The sequence below is a fragment of the Pseudorca crassidens genome, chromosome 6 (assembly GCF_039906515.1).
Source record: "Pseudorca crassidens isolate mPseCra1 chromosome 6, mPseCra1.hap1, whole genome shotgun sequence".
NCBI classification, from domain to species: domain Eukaryota; kingdom Metazoa; phylum Chordata; class Mammalia; order Artiodactyla; family Delphinidae; genus Pseudorca; species Pseudorca crassidens.
Window position 1 is genome coordinate 37553951 of NC_090301.1, and position 24236 is coordinate 37578186.

General features: G+C 35.2%; 1 protein-coding gene and 1 long non-coding RNA gene across 2 annotated transcripts in view; one reads left to right on the plus strand and one right to left on the minus strand.

Annotated features, from left to right (window-relative positions):
• BOLL (boule homolog, RNA binding protein) overlaps window positions 1-7668 on the plus strand; it is a 54924-nt gene extending 47256 nt beyond the window's left edge. The window contains exon 11 of the mRNA XM_067739867.1: window positions 7356-7668. Within this exon, the coding sequence (XP_067595968.1) occupies window positions 7356-7379 (24 nt within the window). The 3' untranslated portion in view covers window positions 7380-7668. The remainder of the gene's footprint in view (window positions 1-7355) is intronic.
• A 4882-nt stretch (window positions 7669-12550) lies between these two features.
• Window positions 12551-17995, minus strand: LOC137225805 (uncharacterized). The gene is made up of 3 exons (XR_010944032.1): window positions 17866-17995; window positions 12774-12838; window positions 12551-12621 (listed from the first exon to the last, which is right to left on the minus strand). It is a non-coding gene; the product is annotated as an uncharacterized lncRNA (long non-coding RNA).
• Window positions 17996-24236: the final 6241 nt, after the last annotated feature.

Here is a 24236-nt window from a genome sequence, read left to right on the forward strand (position 1 = left end):
ATTGTAAATCAACTATACTCCAATAAAAATTAATTTTAATAAAAGGTAATATAGTGACCACCTAGAGGGGTGAGATAGGGAGGGTGGGAGGGAGGGAGAGGCAAGAGGGAAGAGATATGGGGACATATGTATATGTATAACTGATTCACTTTGTTATAAACCAGAAACTGACACACCATTGTAAAGCAATTATACCCCAATAAAGATGTTTAAAAAAAAAAAGACCTGGTGCAGCCAAATAAATAAATAAATATTTTTTTTAAAAAAAGGTAATATAATGCCTTATATGTGTATATTACATGTATCTATATATGCAGTATATATTATATATTTATATATAATATTATATAATTGTTGAGAGTTTTTGTTTTTTCCCACATAAATGGCAATTTATATCACCACACTTTACTTTTTATCTTATTAACACATTTTCAATGGTAGTATATCCTAGCTCAATCAAATTCTCTAAAACAATTAGGGAATTACATTTTTAATTAAGTTCAGAAGTTAGTTGCTGCTCTTAAGAAAATATATAGACCTGAATACTGTTGTCCTTGGTTTTCCTGAAATATTAAAATCTAATCTAAGATTGCCTTAAGAGAGCCAAACTGAATATTATGTCACTTTTTATACTTGAAATGTTAATGATGATAGTATGCAAGATGAGGGTCTATATGTTATTAAGTACCTTTGCAGCAAAAAGTGTGATATACTGATTCTTGATGATATTATAGAATAATCACCATGCCAATCATTTACATTTAATCTTTGAGTTCAAGGAAAAGAGATACTAAGATTCTGCACTGAGTTTTAAAGTTAATCTGCTCCGAAGATCCCCTCCTAAAGAGTCTGTAGATATGTATATTACAGTATAGCTTGTTTCCCTTATAATCTTATGTATTTTATTTTAGATATTTAAAAACATGATTCTGAGAAGGGGTTCATAGGCCTCAGTAGACTACCAAAGAAGTCCATGGCACAAATATACAAAAACAATTAACTATTTATGAAGACCTCTATTGTACCTATAATAAGTATATAGAAAACAAACATTTTTAAAAAATAAAAACAGTTAACCTCTGTGTTAGAGTCACTTTATTTCATTTGTAACATAAATTTTAACAGGAGGAATTTCTTTAGCTACATGTTCACCTAATTCTAAGAGAGCTTTTTAGTCTTCCATACTAGTTGAGGTTATTCAACGAGATAAGCAGTGACATAGGAAGTAGGTTGATGAGGAATAATACCAACCAAATATTGCAAATACAGTTTACCACATTAAGTAAACACAACTTTCTACAACAAACATTATAACAAATGTAATTTTCTATTAAAAAAACACTAATAGTCTCAACGTTAAAAAGTCAAGGCCTTAAGAAGTATTAAACTTTTTAATATTACAAGAAAGCTCTTTGTGCTTTTGTAAAGACTTTCTGACAGTAAAACATAGAATAACTGTTGTATAGATTTAACTTAAACACTGTGGTAAGTAGAGCACTAATATTTATCTCCTTTTTTGTTTGTTTATTTATTTATTTATTTGGCTGCGCCGGGTCTTAGTTGCAGCACGCAGGATCTTTTAGTTGAGGCAAGCAGGATCTTTTAGTTGCGACCTGTGGGATCTTTTAGTTGCGGTATGTGGGATCTAGTTCCCTGACCAGGGATTGAACCCGGGCCCCCTCCATTGGGTGTGTGGAGTCTTAGCCACTGGACCACCAGGGAAGTCCCAATACTTAAGTGCTTTAGGTACTTCTTATATACCTAAATATATAACCTAGTTAATCCCTGTTCTTTGTAGTCTCAAAAGCATTAGTATCAATAGCTTCTTCGTTTCTCTTAAGTTTCTATTAAACTTGTAATTTCTGATTTTGACTTTAATTTTTAAGGTGAATCCAATATATTTGAGGGTAGTGATAATTTATTTCCACAATAGAGTAGATACACTCTTAAGGCACCTTATTAATGTTTTCTTTCAAAGATTTTCAGAAGTTCTCAGCCTGAAATTTTTTTTCCAGACTGAATAGTTTAAACCCCAGTGGTCAACAAACTTTGTGTAAAGGGTCCAATAGTAAATATTTTAAGCTCTTTAGGCCACATGGTCTCTAGCTCAACTATTCACTGCAATTGTAGCTTGAAAACAACCACAGATAAGACATAAACAATGACTGTGACCATGTTCCAGTAAAACTTTATTTACAAAAACAGATGATAGGCCAGATTTAGCCTATAGGCTATAGTTTTACAACCCTTGGGTTAACCCACTGTCAGGTTCATGTACCGTCTTAAAGTGTAATCTGAAATGTAGTACAAATGCTTTGGTTATATTTCCATTTTTTTATTGACGTATAGTTGATTTACAATGTTGTGCCAGTCTTTGCTGTACAGCAAAGTGACTCAGTTATACACATATGTACATTCTTTTTTATATTATAGAAAATATATCATATATTATATACATATTTATATTACATTTCCATTTTTAATTATTTGTTTTTGATCTATGTTTAACCTAACATGGATTATTTGACCCTTAGCTTCTAGACTGATTTAATTTCACATTGTCCATAAGTTCTTACCAGTCAGAATACTTAGTCAATGTGGGGGAAATGTGAATAAGGATAATTTGAGATATTTGGGGGGGTTGGGGGGGTTGTTTTTCTGTTTTAGGGGGTTTTTTGGCCACACTGCTTGCAGGATCTCAGTTCCCCGACCAGGAATTTAACCTGGGTCACAGCAGTGAAAACCCGAAATCCTAACCACTAGGCCACCAGAGAATTCGAGGTATTTGTTAATTAATGTGTAAGGATAGGTACTAATTGACACAGTATTCTGAGTAAATTTTGTGCTTCGTTTAGAGGGGGAACTCTGTCTCATTATGTGGCACAATCCAATTACGTATTCCCATTCTTAGTTTTAGCACTCACTTCCCTTGCATTCTGAGTCTGTCATTCCCTCTATTTGAACATTTTTCCTCCTTTTACCCAATCTATTTTCTTTCCTCGTAGCACCCATACTACTTGGATGAGCATTTTACTTTCACGACTGAACTCATCAAACCTTAATACCTTACAGAATTGCTTCCTGAATTTTTTTTTTTTTTTTTGCGGTACGCGGGCCTCTCACTGTTGTGGCCTCTCCCGTTGCGGAGCACAGGCTCCGGACGCACAGGCTCAGCGGCCGTGGCTCACGGGCCCAGCCGCTCCGCGGCATGTGGGATCTTCTCGGACAGGGCACGAACCTGTGTCCCCTGCACCGGCAGGCGGACTCTCAACCACTGCACCACCAAGGAAGCCCCCTGAATTTTTTTGGATAACATCTTTCCCCACTTTGACACAGGATAATAAGCAATAGGATTTTGTATTCCACACTTCACTAAAAATATTTTAAATTTATCTGTTTTGGAAAGGCATGAAGGAGGAATATAGGGGTATCTTTTTCACTCATGAAATTACTGTTCTTTCAGTACTGAGATCTAGTCAAAGCACTTACCTAAGATTTATTGCCAAGATTTGATGATTATTAGCCAAACCGCAAGGGTCTTGTCCTAGTGCTTGTCCTCTTAGATTCTCTTTAATACAATACTGTCAACTAACCTGTGCTCAAATTTTATTCATTCTTATATGTGACTCTCCTTGCACTCTGTTTGATCTTTCAGTATCTCTTTCAAAAAATATATTTTTTCCTTTTTTACCAGCTAATCATGGCATGATTCTCTTTGTCCTCTAAATTGTCTTCTCAGGGAGTTTTCCAGTTTTCTTCTGAATTTTAGTAGTGTTTAATAGTGATTCTGACCCTAGTGTTTTGATTCTGTCCCTATTTTAACTCTAAAACAACAACACCTGGATGGATGGTCACTACCTCCTCAAACTGAAAATCATGAATACACAATTTCATACATTTTATTTTCAGAATCCTCACCTCTTTTATTTTATTTTAGTTTGCCCATCTCCCTTATCCCCTGAAATCAAAACAATACCAGTGACTTTTTCTGACTTCTTTAAGCCACATGGTCTATTTGTACAGTTTTGTGTCCTTTTTCAGATCACTAACTTGCTAAAAATAATATACTCATTTCTCTTTCCACTGCCAAATCCCTTTTCTAAGCTCTATTATGGACTAACCAGATTACTGTATATTTATTTCTTCAAGACTTCTCTATCTTCAGTTTCTATCCTTTAGTCATGCATAAAATCTGAACTTAGTTTTTTAATCTGTAGTTTCTTTTCCTCTTATCATTCTCATCAACTCTTATCCACATACTTCCTTGCCAAATTCCTTGCCATTGCATATTCTTCCTTCAATATTCCCATAATTATCGACCTAAATTATTCATATACAACTGTTTATATTTTTTTTCTTTGAGCTGTAATGAAGTTAGCTCCTGTTCTCTCTAGGCTTATTGAGCTTCAGTCAAGCAATTCCACATACAGAGAAGAGTTTAACTTCACTTCTCTTATTTTTTTCTGAGAGAACCAGGGCATATTGCAAGTAAAAGTTGATTAGGCATGAATAGCTATATATTACCACAGTATCTTTCATTCATTTACCAAATATTTGTCAAGCATCTACCATTTGCTAGTCAGTACTCAAGACACTGAGAATACAGCAGTGAATTATAGTAAGTGGTATTAGACAGTATTGAACAGGCCAGAGAAATCCTGGCCTGTCTATAGAGTTTAGCAAACCAGACAAGTTTGAACCCCTAGAGTCATGCTGTTCCCAAAACATGGTAACCACTAGCCACATGAGGCTAATTCCAATTTTAAATTAATTAAAATTAAATGAAATTTAAAATTCAGTTCCTCAATTGCAACTAGCCACATTTATTTTGTTTTCAATTGAGGTATAGTTAATTTACAGTATTGTTTTAGTTTCAGGTATACAGCATACTGATTCAATACTTTTGCAGATAATATTGCATTATAGGTTATTACAAGATAATGGGTATAACTCCCTGTGCTGTATAATAAATCCTTGTTGCTTATCTATTTTATATATAGTAGTTTGTTAATTCCATACCCCCAATTTGTCCCTTCCCCCTTCCCTCACCCCTTTGGTAACCACAAATTTGATTTCTATGTCTGTGAGTCTGTTTCTGTTTTTTATATACATTCATTTGTATTTTTTTTTTTTAGATTCCACGTATAAGAGCTATCATATTGTATTTGTCTTTGTCGGACTCACTTCACTAAGCATAATATTCACTAGGTCCATCCATGTTGCTGCAACTGGCAATATTTCATTCTTTTTTATGGCTGAGTAATACTCCATTGTGTGTGTGTATAATGTGATATATATATATATATATATATATATATCACATCTTCTTAATCCAGTTGTCTATTGATGGGCATTTAGATTATTGTTTGGCTATTGTAAATAGTGCTGCTATGAACATTGGGGTGCATGTATCTTTTCAAATTAGTGTTTTTTTTTTTTTCTGGATATATACCCAGGAGGGGAATTGCTGGACCATATAGTACTGCTATTTTTAGTTTTTTTAAGGAAACTCCATACTGTTTTCCATAGTGGTTGCACCAATTACATTCCCACCAACAGTGCAAGAGGGTTCCCCTTTCTCCACATCCTCGCCAACATTTGTTATTTGTAGACTTGATAAAGGCCATTCTGACAGGTGTGAGGCAATACCTCACTGTGTTTTGTTTTTTCTAATGAGAAAGTATTTGATTTTTTTTTATTTTATTTATTTATTTTTTGGCTGCGTTGGGTTGTCGCTGCGCGGGCTTTCTCTAGTTGTGGCGAGCAGGGGCTACTCTTCCTTGCAGTGCACAGGTTTCTCATTGCAGCGGTTTCTATTGTTGCAGAGCATGGGCTCTAGGCGCACAGGCTTCAGTAGTTGCAGCATGTGGACTCAGCAGTTGTGGCTCGTGGGCAGTAGAGCGCAGGCTCAGTAGTTGTGGCACATAGGCTTAGTTGCTACGTGGCATGTGGGATCTTCTTGGACCAGGGCTCAAAGCCGTGTCCCCTGCATTGGCAGGCGGATTCTTAACCACTGCACCACCAGAGAGGTCCCTCATTGTGGTTTTGATTTGCATTTCTCTAATAACTAATAATGCTGAGCATCTTTTCATGTACCTATTAGCCATCTGTATGACTTCTTTGGAAAAATGTCTGTTCAAGTCTTCTGCCCATTTTTTGATTAGATTTTCTTTTTTATATTGAGTTGGATGAGCTATTTGTATATTTTGGATATTAACCCCTTATCTGTTACATTGTTTACAAATATTTTTCCCCATCCTGTAGGTTGTCCTTTCGTTTTGTTTATGGTTTCCTTTGCTGTGCAGAAGCCTTTCAGTTTAATTAAGTCCCATTTATTTATTTTTGCTTTTACTTCTTTTGCCTTGGAAGACTGATCCAAGAAAATATTGCTACAATTTATGTCAAAGAGTGTTTCACCTATGTTCTCTTACAGGAGTTTTATGGTTTCATGTCTTACATTTAGATCTTTAAACCATTTTGAGTTTATTTTTGTATATGATATGAGAGAATATTCTAATCTCACTGTTTTACATGTGGCTGTCCAGTTTTCCCAGCACCACTTGTTGAAGCCACATTTCAAGTGCTAAATAGCCCCATGTGGCTACTGACTACCATATTTGACAATGTAGATATAGAACGTTTCCATCAACATAGAAATTTCTGTCAGATAGTACTTCTCTAAAGTAATTGGAATATGGAAAATTTTGAGCCTATACAAAATGTAAAAATATGTCATAGGACAACTTGGTTCCCTAAATTAGGAATGGACCTATGCTCAAAGTGCCAAAAAGGTGGTAGGGACTAGGTTGTTTCTTTGGCCCAAACTAGCATTAGCACAAAAAAATTCTCAGGATAACACAGATATATGGAATTACTCTGTTTTCTATGACATAGGTACCTAAGTGCCTGTTCTACCAATGCCAGCTTGAAGAGTACTTTTGGAGTTTTAGACAACTTTCTAAATAGCCTTCTGCCTATCTCCACTCCCTTTTTTAGAAACATGTTTTTAAAACTCACCTCATAATGTTTTCAAAATAGAAGGAATGTTGTAACTCACTTGTTTCTCTGTTGACCTATTTCTCATTTTTATATATGGAACATTTATGCTGTAACACTAGACTAAAGTGTGTAAAATAGATTGTAAGCTCTCAGAGAGAGAGCAAGCCTTTCCTGAGTGCTGGACCCCTCCTAATCTCTACCCTCTCACTTCTTAACACTCTAATACTATTAGTACCACATGTTCTGCAAGTATTTAGTAAATGTTCGTGGATGTCCTACACTCATCTATTCTAACTTATTCTTTTTTTTCCCATTCAGGTTTTCTGATCTATATTTTCTTTCTCTTTACTTAACAGACAGTGTGGAGCATTCATTATTAAGACAACTGGGCAGCTCTAGTCTAGCTCAACTGATTTCTTGTCCTATGATCCTTGTGTGGCCGAGACCCAGCTTCAACGAACCGGCTAGATGCTGCCCGTTGTGAAACTTAGGGTTAGTTAATACCTCGCCATACTTATTTATTCCACTATAAGCTGTCTAAATTTGATGAAATTTGCTTTTTCAGCTGTTCTACAAAATTATTTAGGTGGATGTGGCATGTTGGTTTTTTAATGTGTTGATCTAACTGTAGTGACATTTTCTACAACATGTTTTATCCATTCCATAAATAATAACCACATTGGGAATAGTGAGTTATCTTTCATTTTCTCTGCTTTGTGTTATTTCTTTTCCTCTCAATCTTTTAGAAGTTATGTTTCATATTCTTTGATATTTATTTTAATATTTAGGATAAGAGTCATTTCTAATTCTAATAGAATTTTTAGTACTTTCATGCCTTTTATCACATATTTAATCTTAATGAATCAGTTCTACTACTTTGTAATTCTGTCATTTTTTTGTCTATTTTTTTATTTATTTGTTACTGCTACTCCTTATTTAATTTTGCTTTTACCATGGTTTTCAGAATTTGAATAGTACTTATACTCCTTTTTAAATAACATTTCCAAACATTGGAAATACCATCAACATGATCAGTATTCTTGCCTTTTCATGTGATTAATTTGACTATAGTAAATTTTTCCTCTAATATTTGAGATAATGCTCCAGCCTTCCTATAACATAAGCCATTTGGTACCAAATTTTATATAATATGGATCACCTAGCAGAGGTGTTTTGATAAAAGAAGGCTCACCTCTGACATGATCTCATAACATTGACTAATATTTTACTATATTTTGGTGTTCTTTTAATGTTTTAATCTTTTGACCTTTCCTTATGTTTTACCAATATATTCAGTTATATATGTTATCAGTTCTTAAAAGGACAATTAATTATTTCCATAAAAAGCAAAATTATTTCTTACACCAAAGAAAAACTTTAAATTCTGATTCTAAAGCCAATTCTTATTATACAATTGGAAAATAGGTGGGGAGGAGAAGCCGTTGTTCAAAAGTTACGGAACAAATCGTAAGTGTTTTTATCACTAAAATTTATTTGTAGTATGAAAAAAGCCTTCTTCAATCCATTTGCAGTTCTTTCACTGACCTCCTAATTTTAGGCAAGAAGGGGAAAAGCCATAAATATTGGCATTACCCTAATAAATCTCCTTCCTTTCTTTTTCCATCCCCAAATATATTCCATGCTCAGCAACAGAAATAATAAGACTTGGACCCCAAAGTTTTTCCTCGTGAGTCAAACAGGGAGTTTCTTTTGAAACCGTAGTGAATGTGCTTGCCAGTCAAATGGTTTCATGAGAACAGCAGGAGAATATGAAATATATACTAGCATATGAGGATTCCATGTACATTAATTACTCTCAGTTTTTAGAAATGTAAAAAGACTAAAGTCCCACAATGAAATTTCAAGTTTTTTGTTCTGTAAGAAAAATTATTAACTACCAGTGTTAGAGATCTTCTTTTAATAGTACTATCCTTGAGAACAAAAAAAATTAATGTCTTGATTTTCAAAATGTTAAACATGATGCTAAACAAATCCTGGACTGTTAATAAAAATTAATGATGTATTACTGGATAAGGAATTTTGATAATTATGCATACCCAGGCATGTTTTTCTACAGAGCTATATAGATTATATGTATGCACACATCTAATATATATACATAATATGCATACACACGTACATATTTTATATATATACGTGCATATATAATTCATACATATAGACTTTCTTAGAATTTAGCTTTATTTTGAGAAGCTAATCAAAACTGTAGAATTTATTGAAACCTAAATATATGGAGGATATCATCAACCTTCTTCATGGCCTAGCTTGATAGCCCAAACATGTTTTTCTAAAAACAGATTAGGAGGATGAAAATTCTCCCGACATATACTACATAAAGCTCATTTTATTTTTTTCCTTTCTGTAGGTTTTTTGTTTTTTTGTCTTTTGGGGGGTTTTTTTGCCAGCGCCGTGAGGCTTGTGGGATCTTACTTCCCCTACCAGGGATCGAACCTGGGCCACAACAGTGAAAGCTCCGAGTCCTAATTCCCTGGCAGAATTCCCTGTAGTATATCTCCTATAGGTAAATTTGAAACGAAGTTTTTACTTACTTAGTACCCATTTTGAAAAGCCAATCTTAAGACAGCTGCAGTTCACTCTGTTTTAGAATGAAATGGGTAATACATTATTAGTCCCTGTACCAGAAGCACAAGGTAATAAATTTGCAACCTATTTTCCTAAAACCACTAATACAATCAGAGATAGAAAGATGGTAGCATGTCAAAAGATAAAGCATCTTGGAAAATTAAGACTTTAACTTCCTCTCAGCTGAGTTATCAGGATAGCTTAGAAAAAGATGTATGATTTAGTTTATAACATTGCTTTATAAATTTCTGCCAATAATGGCAGGACATTATTTTCAAACACGTTTATACATGATAACTCCCATATGTTAGGAGTGTGTTTCCTGGATTTATGCTATATTTAACTATAAAATAATGAATCGGGGTCACACAAAAATTCTTTGTATTTTTTCCAGAAGTAGTGCTTCAATAGTATTAAAATATAGAATCAAAGGACTAGAAAAAAATTTAGGAGGGCATCCAATTCAACGTTGATATCATGCTTCAACATGCCCTATTGTTATAATAGTAAATTGCTGGACCCTGAACCTATACTTCGACTAAAATGTACTATGAAATCCCTATAGACTTCAGGGGGAAAGAGCCAAATTATACACAAAGGATGGATATAATATTCATCTTTGGTACTGTTTCTTTCAACCCTATTCCATATTTTCATTCCTGTATATAAATTCCTAAAACTATGCTATCAGCTTCTGTACTTGCATGTTGAGTACTACTCTCTGATTAACAGCTACAGTTATTGCTGTTGTTGGACCTGCTATGTGTGTTTCTGTCTCTCTGCTTTTATGTATTGCATAAATTTGCTAATATTTTCTGCATCCTCCTGGTTCCTCTCAGAAATCAAGTACCATTCAAGATCATTTATTTAACATTGTCATTATTTCTCCTTTCCATGTGACATAATCCTTCTTCAGTTTTCTATATACAAGATTCATGGTTATCTTGATGTTACCTGCTTTCTGACCTGTGAGGATCCACAGATACAAAATAGAAGGTGTAGATTTCAAACTAGTGAAATAACAGATTAAGGATTTCCCATTTTATCATTCTTTTTTAGGCATGGTGCCTAAAATAGTATCAACTAATATAATGACAAGCCTGAATCTATCAAAGTAAAGATACATAGTAACAGTATGAATAGTCATTAAGACATTTTACTTAGGCTAGTGAGTGATACCATATTGACATCTGACTTATTTTTAAAACATGTAATTTTAAAATTTTCCATTTACTGATTTGTCAGTTTTCCTCATTTGGTATGTATTTATTAGTCAAAAGAAGCCAATACTTGATTATTTACTCGTATTTTGGTGCATAATTTTCTTAGTGAAGCTAGTATGTTAACCTCAGTTTTGCATTTCTGTCAAGGTGTGTACCCATGAGTAATGGTCATTCAGTACTTCTCTAAAGGTGATATAAGTCATAAATATCGTTGTGCACTTTCTCCCCTTTGGAAAGAAGGGGTGTAAGAAGCCACCTCTCTATACACAGGGACTAAAGTCCTTCTCTTCCTCCCCTGCTAAGAGTCTTTTCCTCAATTCAGCCCTCTTATTTGTTGGTTTTTGTTCCTCATCAGAGGAAACTGAGGGGACCCTAGATCCTCACACTCCTTTGGGATGTATGTACCTACAAAATTCCAGTATGCTCTTAAGCTTAAAGAGAGAATTTCTAAAAAGAGGTTTTTTTATTAGACTGTAACTTTTTTCTTCATTTCTTTTTTTGTGGAATAGAGAGGGTAAAATACATCTCTGGGAGTTTTTCTTTCCTGGGGAAAATAACACTTTTCAGGAAATGGTAGTTCTTTTGTGTTATTTTGTTATTTAAAGTGACTCAAGTACAAAGGCTTCAAAGGAAATGTCTCAAAGTTCTTAGCACTTATTTTCCTCCCATTACTTACCATCAACAGGTTTTGTTGCATTCTCTCTAGGCCTTTGTCTTTAATAGGTTTCAGTGTTTTGCAGTTTTCCCTTTGGAAAATTACAAGTGAAAAATCAAACTACAATTAACCCTTAAACAACACGGGGATTAGGGACACCGACACACACACACACACACACCCCCTGAGTATAATGCATAATTATGGCCCTCCATATCCACCATTCTGTATCCATGGTTCCTCCCTTGTTCCTTATCTGTAAATTCAACCTATGGTGGATTAGTACTGTAGTTATTTATTGAAAAAAATCCACCTACCAATGGAGCCTCACAGTTCAAACCTGTATGTCGTTCAATAGTCAACTATATATTCTTCCTGTCCCTTGAATTCCCTAAGCCTACCAGTTGTACTCTTTCAACCTGGAAACAATTCACTGTCTATTCACCTGAATATCTCTTTTCCAACTTGTTTGCCAAGTACCATATCCTTGATGTTTGAATCAATTAAAAAAAAAAAAAGAAACTGAGTGTGCTAGCCATGAGAAAGACCTCCCCCTCCATCTGGCTTTCCCCCTTCTGGCTCTTAGCATTCTGAGGACCTCTATTTTCTATTTTGGATAGAATTTCTCCAAATTTTTAGGGACCCTGAGTCTTTTCTTATCCACCCAATTCAATTAATTTTCTTTTTTTTCTTTCAGACAAACATTTTTTTTTAATGCATGCTCTCCTGTCTTTTTATGGCTGCGTTGGGTCTTCATTGCTACATGTAGGCTTTCTCTAGTTGCCGCGAACGGGGGCTAACTCTTCATTGCGGTGAGCAGGCTTCTCATTGTGGTGGCTCCTCTTGTTGCGAAGCACAGGCTCTAGGCACGTGGGCTTCAGTAGTTGTGGCTCACAGGCTCTAGAGCACAGGCTCAGTAGTTGTGGTGCACAGGCTTAGTTGCTCCGCAGCATGTGTGATCTTCCCGGACCAGGGCTCGAACCCATGTCCCCTGCATTGGCAGGTGGATTATTAACCACTGCGCCACCAGGGAAGCCCCCAATTAATTTTCATTGACTGAAAATGATAGAGCTTAAGTATATTTTCTATGTAGTCATTATATGTACACTGTCACCTCTGCTTTCATTTTCAAATATGGCTCTAAAATGAAAGAAAAGAAAGCAATCAAGCATACTTAATTTTGGAAGAGTTTTGCCAAATTCCAACCATATTACTGATGATATTTAAATTCACAAGATAGTCCCAGAAAAGATGTCAATATTGGGCTAAGTACGTAATCTAATAATACTAACCTGAATTCTAGATTTGCGGAATAAAAGAAAGGGAGAAAAAAGGATCTTTCTCCTCCTTGACTTCCCTAAGAATAAAGAGAATGTTAGTTAATGCAAACACTCAATCCAATTTAGTAGAATTTCCAACAGTATAATGTAACATGAAAAAATTCAAGCAATATGGGAATGATGTTTTGGCTTAAGGAATCCAGCTTACAAGTAGCTAATTCATACTTAAGAGAATGTCATTCTTGGTTTTCACAGCTTCCTTCCTTCTTCCATTTCTGAACCCTTTGGTACTCTTTTTTTCTTTTTTTTGGCTGCATTGGGTCTTCATGTCTGTGCTCGGGCTTTCTCTAGTTGCAGCGAGGGAGGGCTACTCTTCATTGTGGTGCACGAGCTTCTCATTGCAGTGGCATCTCCTGTTTCGGAGCATGGGCTCTAGACACACAAGCTTCAGTAGTTGTGGCACACGGGCTCAGTAGTTGTGGCTCACAAGCTCTAGAGCACAGGTTCAGTAGTTGTGGCACACGGGCATAGTTGCTCCGCGGCATGTGGGATCTTCCTGAACCAGGGCTCGAACCCGTGTCCCCTGCATTGACAGGAGGATTCTTAACCGCTGCACCACCAGGGAAGCTCCCATTGGTACTCCTTTTTTCTTTTTTTTTTTTTTTAGCTGTATTGGGTCTTCATTGCTGCACGCGGGCTTTCTCTAGTTGCAGCGAGCAGGGGCTACTCTTCGTTCTGGTGCGCGGGCTTCTCATTGCGGTGGCTTCCCTTGTTCCGGAGCATGATCTCTAGGCACACAGGCTTCAGTAGTTGTGGCACATGGGCTTAGTTGCTCTGCGGCATGTGGGATCTTCCTGGATCAGGGCTCGAACCCGTGTCCCCTGCATTGGCAGGCGGATTCTTAACCACTGTGCCTCCAGGGAAGCACCCCCCCATTGGTACTCTTAAAGCTCCATATTGTTCACAATGCTTCCTAATAATAACAGAGTGAGCACTTTGGAAGTATGAAAAAAAAAGAGAGAACCAGGATAGCTTTTGCTTGAACGTGGAATGTTTTATCCTTTTCTTTCTTTTGCTTTATGTATTATAAACATTATAAAAGGAAACTTTGAAAGATGATGATCAACCACAGTTATGTTTGTGTCTAATTCCTAAAGATCAGATGAAATTAGAAATGATGATAGTTGACCAGAGGGCAGACAGCAGAAGCAAGAAGAACTACAATCCTGCAGCCTGTGGAACAAAAACCACAATCACAGAAAGACAGACAAGATGAAAAGGCAGAGGGCTATGTACCAGATGGAGGAAAAAGATAAAACACCAGAAAAACAACTAAACGAAATGGAGATAGGCAATCTTCCAGAAAAAGAATTCAGAATGATAGTGAAGATGATCCAGGACCTTGGAAAAAGAATGGAGGCAAAGGGCTTCCCAGGTGGCGCAGTGGTTGAGAGTCCACCTGCCAATGCAGGGGACACGGATTCGTGCCCCAGTCCGGGAGGATCCCACATGCCGTGGAGCGGCTGGGCCTGTGAGCCATGGCCACTGAGCCTACGCATCCGGAGCCTGTTGCTCCGCAATGGGAGAGGCCACAACAGTGAGAGGCCCGCGTACCGCAAAAAAAAAAAAAAAAAAAAAAAAAAATATGATCATCTCAATACATGCAGAAAAAGCTTTTGACAAAATTCAACACCCATTTATAATAAAAACTCTCCAGAAACTGGGCAAAGAGGGAAGCTACTTCAACATAATAAAGGCCATATATGACAAACCCACAGGAAACATCATTCTCAATGGTGAAAAACTGAAAGCATTTCCTCTAAGATCAGGGACAAGACAAGGAAGTCCACTCTCACCACTACTATTCAACATAGTTTTGGAAGTCCTAGCCACGGCAGAGAAGAAAAAGAAATAAAAGGAATACAAATTGGAAAAGAAGAAGTAAAACTGTCACTGTTTGCAGATGACATGATATTATACATAGAGAATCCTAAAAGTGCCACCAGAAATCCACAAGAGCTAATCAGTGAATTTGGTAAAGTTGCAGGATACAAAATTAATGCACAGAAATACACTAATGATGAAAAATCTGAACTAGAAAATAAGGAAACACTCCCATTTACCACTTCAACAAAAAGAATAAAATACCTAGGAATAAACCTACCTAGGGAGACAAAAGAGCTGTATGCAGAAAACTATAAGACACTGATGAAAGAAATTAAAGATGATACCAACAGATGGAGAGATATACCATGTTCCTGGATTGGAAGAATCAATATTGTGAAAATGACTCTACTACCCAAAGCATTCTACAGATTCAGTGCAATCCCTTTTAAATTACCAATGGCATTTTTTACAGAACTGGAACACAAAATCTTAAAATTTGTATGGAGACACAAAAGACCCCGAATAGCCAAAGCAATCTTGAGGGAAAAAAACGGAGCTGGAGGAATCAGACACCCTAACTTCAGACTATACTACAAAGCTACAGTAATCAAGCCAATATGCTACTGGCACGAAAACAGAAATATAGATCCATGGAACAGGATAGAAAGCCCAGAGATAAACCCACGCAACTATGGTCAACTAATCTATGACAAAGGAGGCAAGGATATACAATAGAGAAAAGACAGTCTCTTCAATAAGCGGTGCTGGGAAAACTGGACAGCTACATGCAAAAGAATGAAATTAAAACACTCCCTAACACCATACAGAAAAATAAACTCAAAATGGATTCGAGACCTAAATGTAAGGTCAGGCACTATAAAACTCTTAGAGGAAAACATAGGAAGAACACTCTTTGACATAAATCACAGCAAGATCTTTTTTGATCCACCTCCTAGAGTAATGGAAATAAAAACAAAAATAAACAAATGGGACCTAATGAAACTTCAAAGCTTTTGCACAGCAAAGGAAACCATAAACAAGATGAAAAGCAACCCTCAGAATGGGAGAAAATATTTGCAAATGAATCTGTGGACAAAGGATTAATCTCCAAAATATATAAACAGCTCATGCATCTCAATATTACAAAAAACAAACAACCCAATCCAAAACTGAGCAGAAGACCTAAATAGACATTTCTCCAAAGAAGACATACAGATGGCCAAGAAGCACATGAAAAGCTGCTCAACATCACTAATTATTAGATAAATGCAAATCAAAACTACAATGAGGTATCACCTCATACCAGTTAGAATGGGCACCATCAGAAAATCTACAAACAACAAATGCTGGAGAGGATGTGGAGAGAAGGGAACCCTCTTGCAGTGTTGGTGGGAAAGAAAATTGATACAGCCACTATGGAGAACAGTACGGAGGTTCCTTAAAAAACTAAAATTAGAATTACCATATGACCCAGCAATCCCACTACTGGGCATATACCCAGAGAAAACCATAATTCAAAAAGACACGTGCACCCCAATGTTCATTGCAGCACTATTTACAATAGCCAGGTCATGGAAGCAACCTAAATGCCCACTGACAGACAAATGGATAAAGAATATGTGGACCATATATACAATGGAATATTACTCAGCCATAAAAAGGAACAAAATTGGGTCATTTGTAGAGACGTGGATGCATCTAGAGACTGTCACACAGAGTGAAGTTAAGTCAGAAACAGAAATATAAATATCATGGCTTCCCTGGTGGCACAGTGGTTGAGAGTCCGCCTGCTGATGCAGGGGACACGGGTTCGTGCCCCAGTCTGGGAAGATCCCACATGCCGCGGAGCAGCTAGGCCCGTCAGCCATGGCCGCTGAGCCTGTGCGTCCGGAGCCTGTGCTCTACAACGGGAGAGGTCACAACAGTGAGAGGCCCACGTACCGCAAAATAAAACAAAACGAAAGAAATATTGTATATTAACGCATATGTGTGGAACCTAGAAAATGGTACAGATGAACCAGTTTGCAGAGCAGAAATTGAGACACAGAAGTAGAGAAAAAACGTATGGACACCAAGGGGGGAAGCAGCGGCGGGCAGGGGTGGTGGTGTGATGAATGGGAGATTGGGATTGACATGTATACACTGATGTGTATAAAATGGATGACTAATAAGAACCTTCTGTATAAAAAATAAGAAAATTTAAAAAAGAAAAAAACAGGATGTTAGTTAATATTCATCTTTTTGTAAATCTGTATCTTACTAGATTTCAAATGGGCTGTCCTGTTTCCTCAATGGATCTCATAAGTATAACCCTAGATAATGAAATACAGACATTTTGCTTTGTAGTTTAACAGATTTGGGTTTTTTTGTTTGTTTGTTTGTGTTTTTTTTGCGGTATGCGGGCCTCTCACTGTTGTGGCCTCTCCCATTGTGGAGCACAGGCTCCGGACGCGCAGGCTGAGCGGCCATGGCTCACGGGCCCAGCCGCTCTGCGGCATGTGGGATCCTCCCGGACCGGGGCACGAACCCGCGTCCCCTGCATCGGCAGGCGGACTCGCAACCACTGCGCCACCAGGGAAGCCCCAGATTTGTACTTTTGAAGTTAAAAACTTTTTAATCCATTCACTTGCTTCTTGAAAATTACTTTCTAAATCATCATCACCTTTGCTTAAATTTTGTATACCCATTACAGAGAATTCAGCTTCCCTTATCTTCTTCTAAATGATGAATTATTGGGGAAAATATCCAAAATTCACTCTAAAGATCATCTCTTCATGTAAATCATCCAGTTGGTCTATTTTCTTTATTAAACATCCTTCAAACCAAACATCTTTATACACTCTAGGTAAAGGTAGCCAACAATATAGTATTCACTGACATGATTTAATCTCTGGTCATGCAGTTTCAAGACTCTTGTCTCTATTGTTAATAAATACAGTTTGTTCTAATAAGACAAGCTTGTCATTAGAGTCTGTCTGAATAGAGTCAGGTGTAAGAATGTAACTTCATCTTTTCTCAGAGATAATTACATTCTCAGCAACTTGTCAAGTTCCAATTTGAATATCAGCTTAACCTTCTCTGAAATATGATTATATGGATTCAGAATTATGAGTCCTTGTCTCTAGCACTTATTTCCTCTTGAATCTCACTCCCACCTTCATTGATGAGCAGCAGACAGACTTGATTTGATTATCTTATACAAATGAAAGCCATTTACCTATAGACAAGATCCTCTGATGTTTTATCAATCATATCAAGTTCCATTTTCACTTCTGCTCCTTGTAGTAGTCAGAAAGTTCTTGACTTTGCTCATCTCTGCTCCAAGTTCTTACTAAATGATATGTTTATCATTCAAATCAGGACACTTGAAAGGGGACACCAAAAATAATTTAAATTACATAATTTTTTAAATATGTACTTATTGACCAACAAAGAAGTTTATCACATTAATAAATCCATTAAATCATTCTATTCAAAGGCTATTTTTCAAAACTTAAATTCTAATATTACAAAAGGCATAAACCTAGACTGTCCCCAGGAAATCAGAATGTAGGTAACCCTATTAATACATTAAAAAAATTAAGGTAATATTAAACTAGGATCAAAAAATATAGTCTGAAAGACATTAAGCCATAAGGAATAGGTGTGAACTCTTCTATTACTTTAACCCTTGAAGCTTTATGGTTTCTGGCTTAGCCATTGATACAGCTATATAAATAAACTGAATTATGTTTAGGTATAATAAGCCTGTTTCCCTGTGTTATAAACATGAAATCATAGAATCATATAACCTAAGGACTACAGGGTCTACAACTGTGGAATAGCCTTACAATGTTAGTCGTAAAATATTGGTAACTTAACCTGTGTAACTAAATTTGCTATATAATTTCTAGGTAGTTCTAAAGAAAAGCTTCGGTTTAGTCACTGAAGATTGTTTAAAGTCCATGATAACATTCCTTATAAAAACTGCCTTAACTTTGTTGATGTTGATGATAATCTGCTATAAAATCATGCTTAGAATACCACGTTTTTGCTTACTATATTTTTCTAAGAATAACACCTCATATTTATATAGCACCTTAAAATTTACGAGCACTTCACATAATCTCATTTTATCCACTCAATATTTTTGTGACATAATCAGGCAACTTTTTACAAGAGAAGTGAGGCTTAGAAAGGTTAAGAAAATTGCCAAAGATGACATTACTATTAAGTGATAGAACCTCGAACTTCTGATTACTAATTGTCACCTGTAAGGAGGCAAGTGGGAAGTGGTTGGGTGGGGACCTGAGAAGATCCTTAGAGAACACAATATTTTTCAGAAATAATTTTTGTCTTATTCAAGAGTTATAGACCATCTATCGTTGAATCATTAAAATTAAATCTTAAGACACAAATAAGATGTCTATTCTAATCCCTTAATCATCTTGGAGTCAGGATCAAAAAATATTTCAACTCTAAAATAAATAAATTGTAATAAACCTGAAACTGTTTAATCATGCTTTTATCAAGTAACCTAAGTGTGAACAGTTTCCCAACCAAAACAGGAGTAATAGAATTACCCTAGAATTTAATTTTTTAGATTGTTGGTCAAAATTTTTCTTTAAAAGTGTTGTGCAATTCAGCACTCTGAGAAACATAAGGAACACAAGGTGAGAAAAGCCTTCTAAGTATACCAGAAAAACTTTAATCCCTCTGAGAGCAAAAGATACCCACCTATAGGTAGTGCCATCTACTCTATATTTTGGGAACGTGGCACATTTCCACATGTTTTTGAGAACATAAAGTCCACCAACAAAAACAAATGAACCTTTGGTTGCTTTTCTTCTTCCTTTGCATTCTTCTTGCTAGTAACTGCAATATAGGCATTTATCAGTCTTTGTACAGACCCTCCATGTAGTGTTTGCTATTTGGGGTAAGGGTTATTCTTGTTTAGTTATCTTTTTTTACATCCTAATGACAAGTACCAAACTCATGCTACTTTTTATACTGATAAAATGTGTGATTCCAAGACAAATGGGTCACTATCATAATTGCCTACTGAAGTCTCCTTAGCTCAAAAATTCTAACAGTGCCCACAGTTAAATATAGCTTAATGTCACTGAAATGAATTTTCTCACAACACTTACTTTGGTAACTATCTTTTAACTTATTTTACAATACTTTATAAATGTTTCTTTTCTGGTTAGGAGACTATTTTGTACCTTCACAAAGTATCCTTAAGTGATACAGTAAACTCTTTGTGTAACTGCACAATTTAAAACATTTTAAACCCTAGAAGCATCTAGGGTCTGATATGCCATTAAAATATTACCCATTGTTTTTATGACTTACTCCTGTTAACTATTCTAGCATTGGTAAATTGTTTCTACTAAATTGTTAGTAGACATGCTCAGTCTTAAGTCAAAAGAATGGCATATATGCCCAAATCCTGGAAAGTACAATAGGTAATCAACCATGCCTCTTTAGAGAAATGGGGCTTATCTTAGAAGCTTTAGTTCATTTCCCTGAACTAAATATAAATTGCTAGTTTTTAGAAGAACTACTAGAACACTTGTACCATATCTGTTGTCACATTCAAGCTGGGCAATTGATTTAGCCTACATGCTACCTCCAGTGTTTTATTCAGCTTTATGAGATAAACTTGGCTCCTTGATACATTCTTCTTGAATCACAATATTTAAACTCAAATCATCTAAAGCAGGCAGAGCAAATGATGAGATTTTTTTTAGACAAAAGGATTTGTCTAAACACTGATGCTCTGAAGTAGGCATTTAGTCATTAGAGATGCCTTAGCTAACATTTTCCTATTCTCAAGTGCATTGAGAAAAGCAGTATCTCCAGCAATCCTTATGTTCAGCAGTGAATGAAATAAAAATCATGTGTTGGGACTTATTCTATACATGGAAGTTTTACTTAACAGTAGGATGTCACTCTATTAACACAAAAGTTTATTAATAATTACCTGATTTTCTCTAGTTAGTCACTTTCTCAACCATAGGATCTGCCTTCTAATTTTGTATATCACTTAAGTACCTAAATCTTTTTTTTTTTTAACAAATCTTTACCAAAGTTCAGGGCTGGCACAAAGAAGGAAGTATAACCTAATAATTTAGAAATACCATTTGATGTGGCTATTCTCAGATCCTTTGTAGTGAGTCTTTTTTATAGCCCTAAGATGCCTCCCTGTCTAGCAGTAGGTTATAAGGTAACCTACTCTTCCTAGTGGGAATTTCCTAAAGTACACCTTCTCTCCTCAGAATGCAGGACCAGTTAATATTATTTTTTAAATCTTCCCCTTAGGTAATAATAAAATAAGAGCCATTTAAAGTGCATTAAAACCATTATTTTCTTTAAATCTCTTAATAGGAACCAAGGTTACATTCTGTGAGAAGAAGCTTTTCTCAACCTTCATCTGTAGGTTTGAAACCTCGATATTCTCGAAGCCCACACTTTCATCCTAGAAAAGATTTCAGAGCAGAGGATTCAATTCTTACTCCACCTTCCTCTACTGATTCTGTTAAGTAGAGTCTTGGATAACTATTTTATCCAATGATAGAAAACAACTAGCCCCATGTGTGGTCTGGTAACAAGTATGAGGTTTTGAATGTACTTAAGGTTAAATGTTTTTGCTTTTTTAAGGGAAGTAAACAAATCTTAGTAGCCAGAACACTGGAGTTACAGGATAAAATCATGGTTTCCTTTATTAATTCACACACACTTAAGTAACACAGACTTATAATCTGTAACAAACAGAACAAAGGTTATATCTATAAAACAAGTATCTTGATAAAGTTTGAAAAATTTGGTCATCATCTGGCTATCTTATCAACATGATAATGTCATATACAACCAGTTAAAAACATCTTTGGTGTTTGGATTTTACAGTTTTATTCCAGATGTTTTATAGTTTTTAGACACAGCATGGCATATACAGAATATACATAGCAACAAACCATTTGTTGTAATAAGGTAAATTCAAAACAACACTATTTTGATAATTAGGGAGATAATATATATAGAAGATTCTAGCTTCCACAGTATTTTGTTTTCAGTATATCTAGGTTTGTGTATATTTTACTTATATTGTTTTTGATAAAACATTTCATATTCTAGGTTTACATTAGAAATTTTGCCAGATATTAATATATATATATAATTTGTATATATAATATCTGGAAATCTGTCATATAATGACCATTTATTTTATATTAATTACTATGGCCAAAGTTGATACAATTCTTAAATATACTTAAAGATATCTCCATATTTATTTCTGGCCCTCTTGTTATTCATACTAGAAGTATAAGGGTTCTTATAGCATCTTAGCAAGTATAAGCATTCACTGCATATATTATGTCCGATTCAATATATATTTCTTCCTTTAACACAGTGACACTGTCAATATTCCTTTTTATCTTTCATTCAGGTCTTAGTTTGTGAGGTCTTTAGACTTTAAAAACATTAACTGTGACTAAATAAAACTTAACCACAACATTATTTTTCATCTTTTAAATACAAAACTTGAAAAAAACAAAATACAAAGCTTGATTGTCTGCTCTTACAGAATTGGAAAAGTTTATAATTTTAAGAAGTGCCACATTAAGTAGAACTTTTTAAATTAAAAAATGGTCATGCCAACTTTTCTTTAAATGCTACCTGTTTAATATATATCCCAACTTTCTTCTGCTAAAACATTATATTCCTTTTATAGAAGGTTGGGCTAATAATAAAGAATAAAAATTGTTATATAAGTAAGCAATATTTAAATTGACTACATGGAAATTATAGCATTTATTTAAATTTGATTGCACAATGCTAGGAGCCTTATTTTTTTCACTATTTTAATTTCATGTCCACTCAAAGAACTAGAGCTGGTTTGCACTTCTGTTAGGAAAGAATAAGAATTATTTTTTTTAATTATACTTTAAAACTTTCTTACAATATTAGATAACCCAGTTATAACTTGAGTTAATTTTTTTTAACCCTGTCTCATAAAGAATAATGAACTATCCATTGATGTATATATTTTTGGAGTATATCACCAAAATGTTTCTGGGCTAAAATATTTATGTTGAGGAATAAAATGTAATATCACAGTTATAGAATAAATAATATAAAGAATATTCTGGTACAACCAAAGGCCAGTCCACCTATTGAGAGTATTTTATTTTGCTACATTAATTTTGAAAGTAGCATGCTGTATGTTATGGTCCAGTGTTCTATAATTAGAGCCCTAGTCAAAAAGATCATAAAACAGGGGCTTCCCTGGTGGCGCAGTGGTTGGGAGTCCGCCTGCCGATGGAGGGGACACGGGTTCGTGCCCCGGTCCGGGAGGATCCCACATGCCGCGGAGCAGCTGGGCCCGTGGGCCATGGCTGCTGAGCCTGCGCTCCGCAACGGGAGAAGCCACAACAGTGAGGCCCGCGTACCGCAAAAAAAAAAAAAAAAAAAAAGATCATGAAACAATATAATACTCCACCTGTCTGGTGTTTTCAGTATACATTTTAATCCCATATTTATAATTCAGGCTTATTCAGTATATAACAAGGCATTTTTGTTCTAAAACTTTTATAAATTTCTAGAGTCCAAGAATAATTGCATTTTGCTTCAAAAAAAGATTTACATTGGTATTTTTCTTAGCTAATATATTGTAGGCAGTTGTGCTCTTTACCAAAATGTTTTGATGTATTTCCACAGTGCATTCATTCAATTCTGTAAAGATTATATTACTTCATTTTTCTCTCCAGATATAAAATACAGAAAAAATGGAGGTAGTATGAAAGTTAATGTACCCAAAAAAACCTGTTCTGCTTACATTGTGATGTTTTCCTCTTATTTTATAGCTAATATAACATATCCATGATAGCAAAAACAGCTTTAATAAGAGATCAACGTTTTAGGTTTTAATTATCAAGGTCCTTTTTATTATGCCCTGATATAAAAATGAACAAAGATAAGGAAACTAAACCCTCATGCTTAGCCTCATATAGTTCTGAAACAACCAATGACAGTACATAAAGGAAATAGTATTACCTAAGAAAGCATATCTTTTTTTTTTCCTTTGGTATTTTGGAGAAAACATCTAAAGGATAATAATTTTAAAGTATACACTAACAATTTGAGGTTATTTTTAATACTTTCAATGTGTTTCTTGCTAATCATATTTAGGATTTTTGTTTTTAACATGTCTAACTTTGGTACCAAAGCAAAGAAAGCTACACAATATCCACTTACATATTTTTAGCAACACATAGAGCAAACTTCCTAAAATCCTTATTAGTATCTGATCTATTATGCAAACTATTTTTTAAAAGATACTAATAGATGTAAATTTTTCCTACCCTATACATACCCAAATACTGACTAGTAAAGTCAACCTTAGGGTTATTTTATTCAGGCAATATCCAATTGTTTGTGAGAATGGCTCTCAATAAAATAACACATTTAATATCCTAATGTCTGTGACAAAGGAAAAATGAAAATAAACTCAGCAACAATCCTATGTTTACCAAATACATTTTTATGCCTGTGCCCTAGCTGTGTGTCTGTCTTTAAAGAAAGACTTGTTTAAAACTCAAGCTCAGA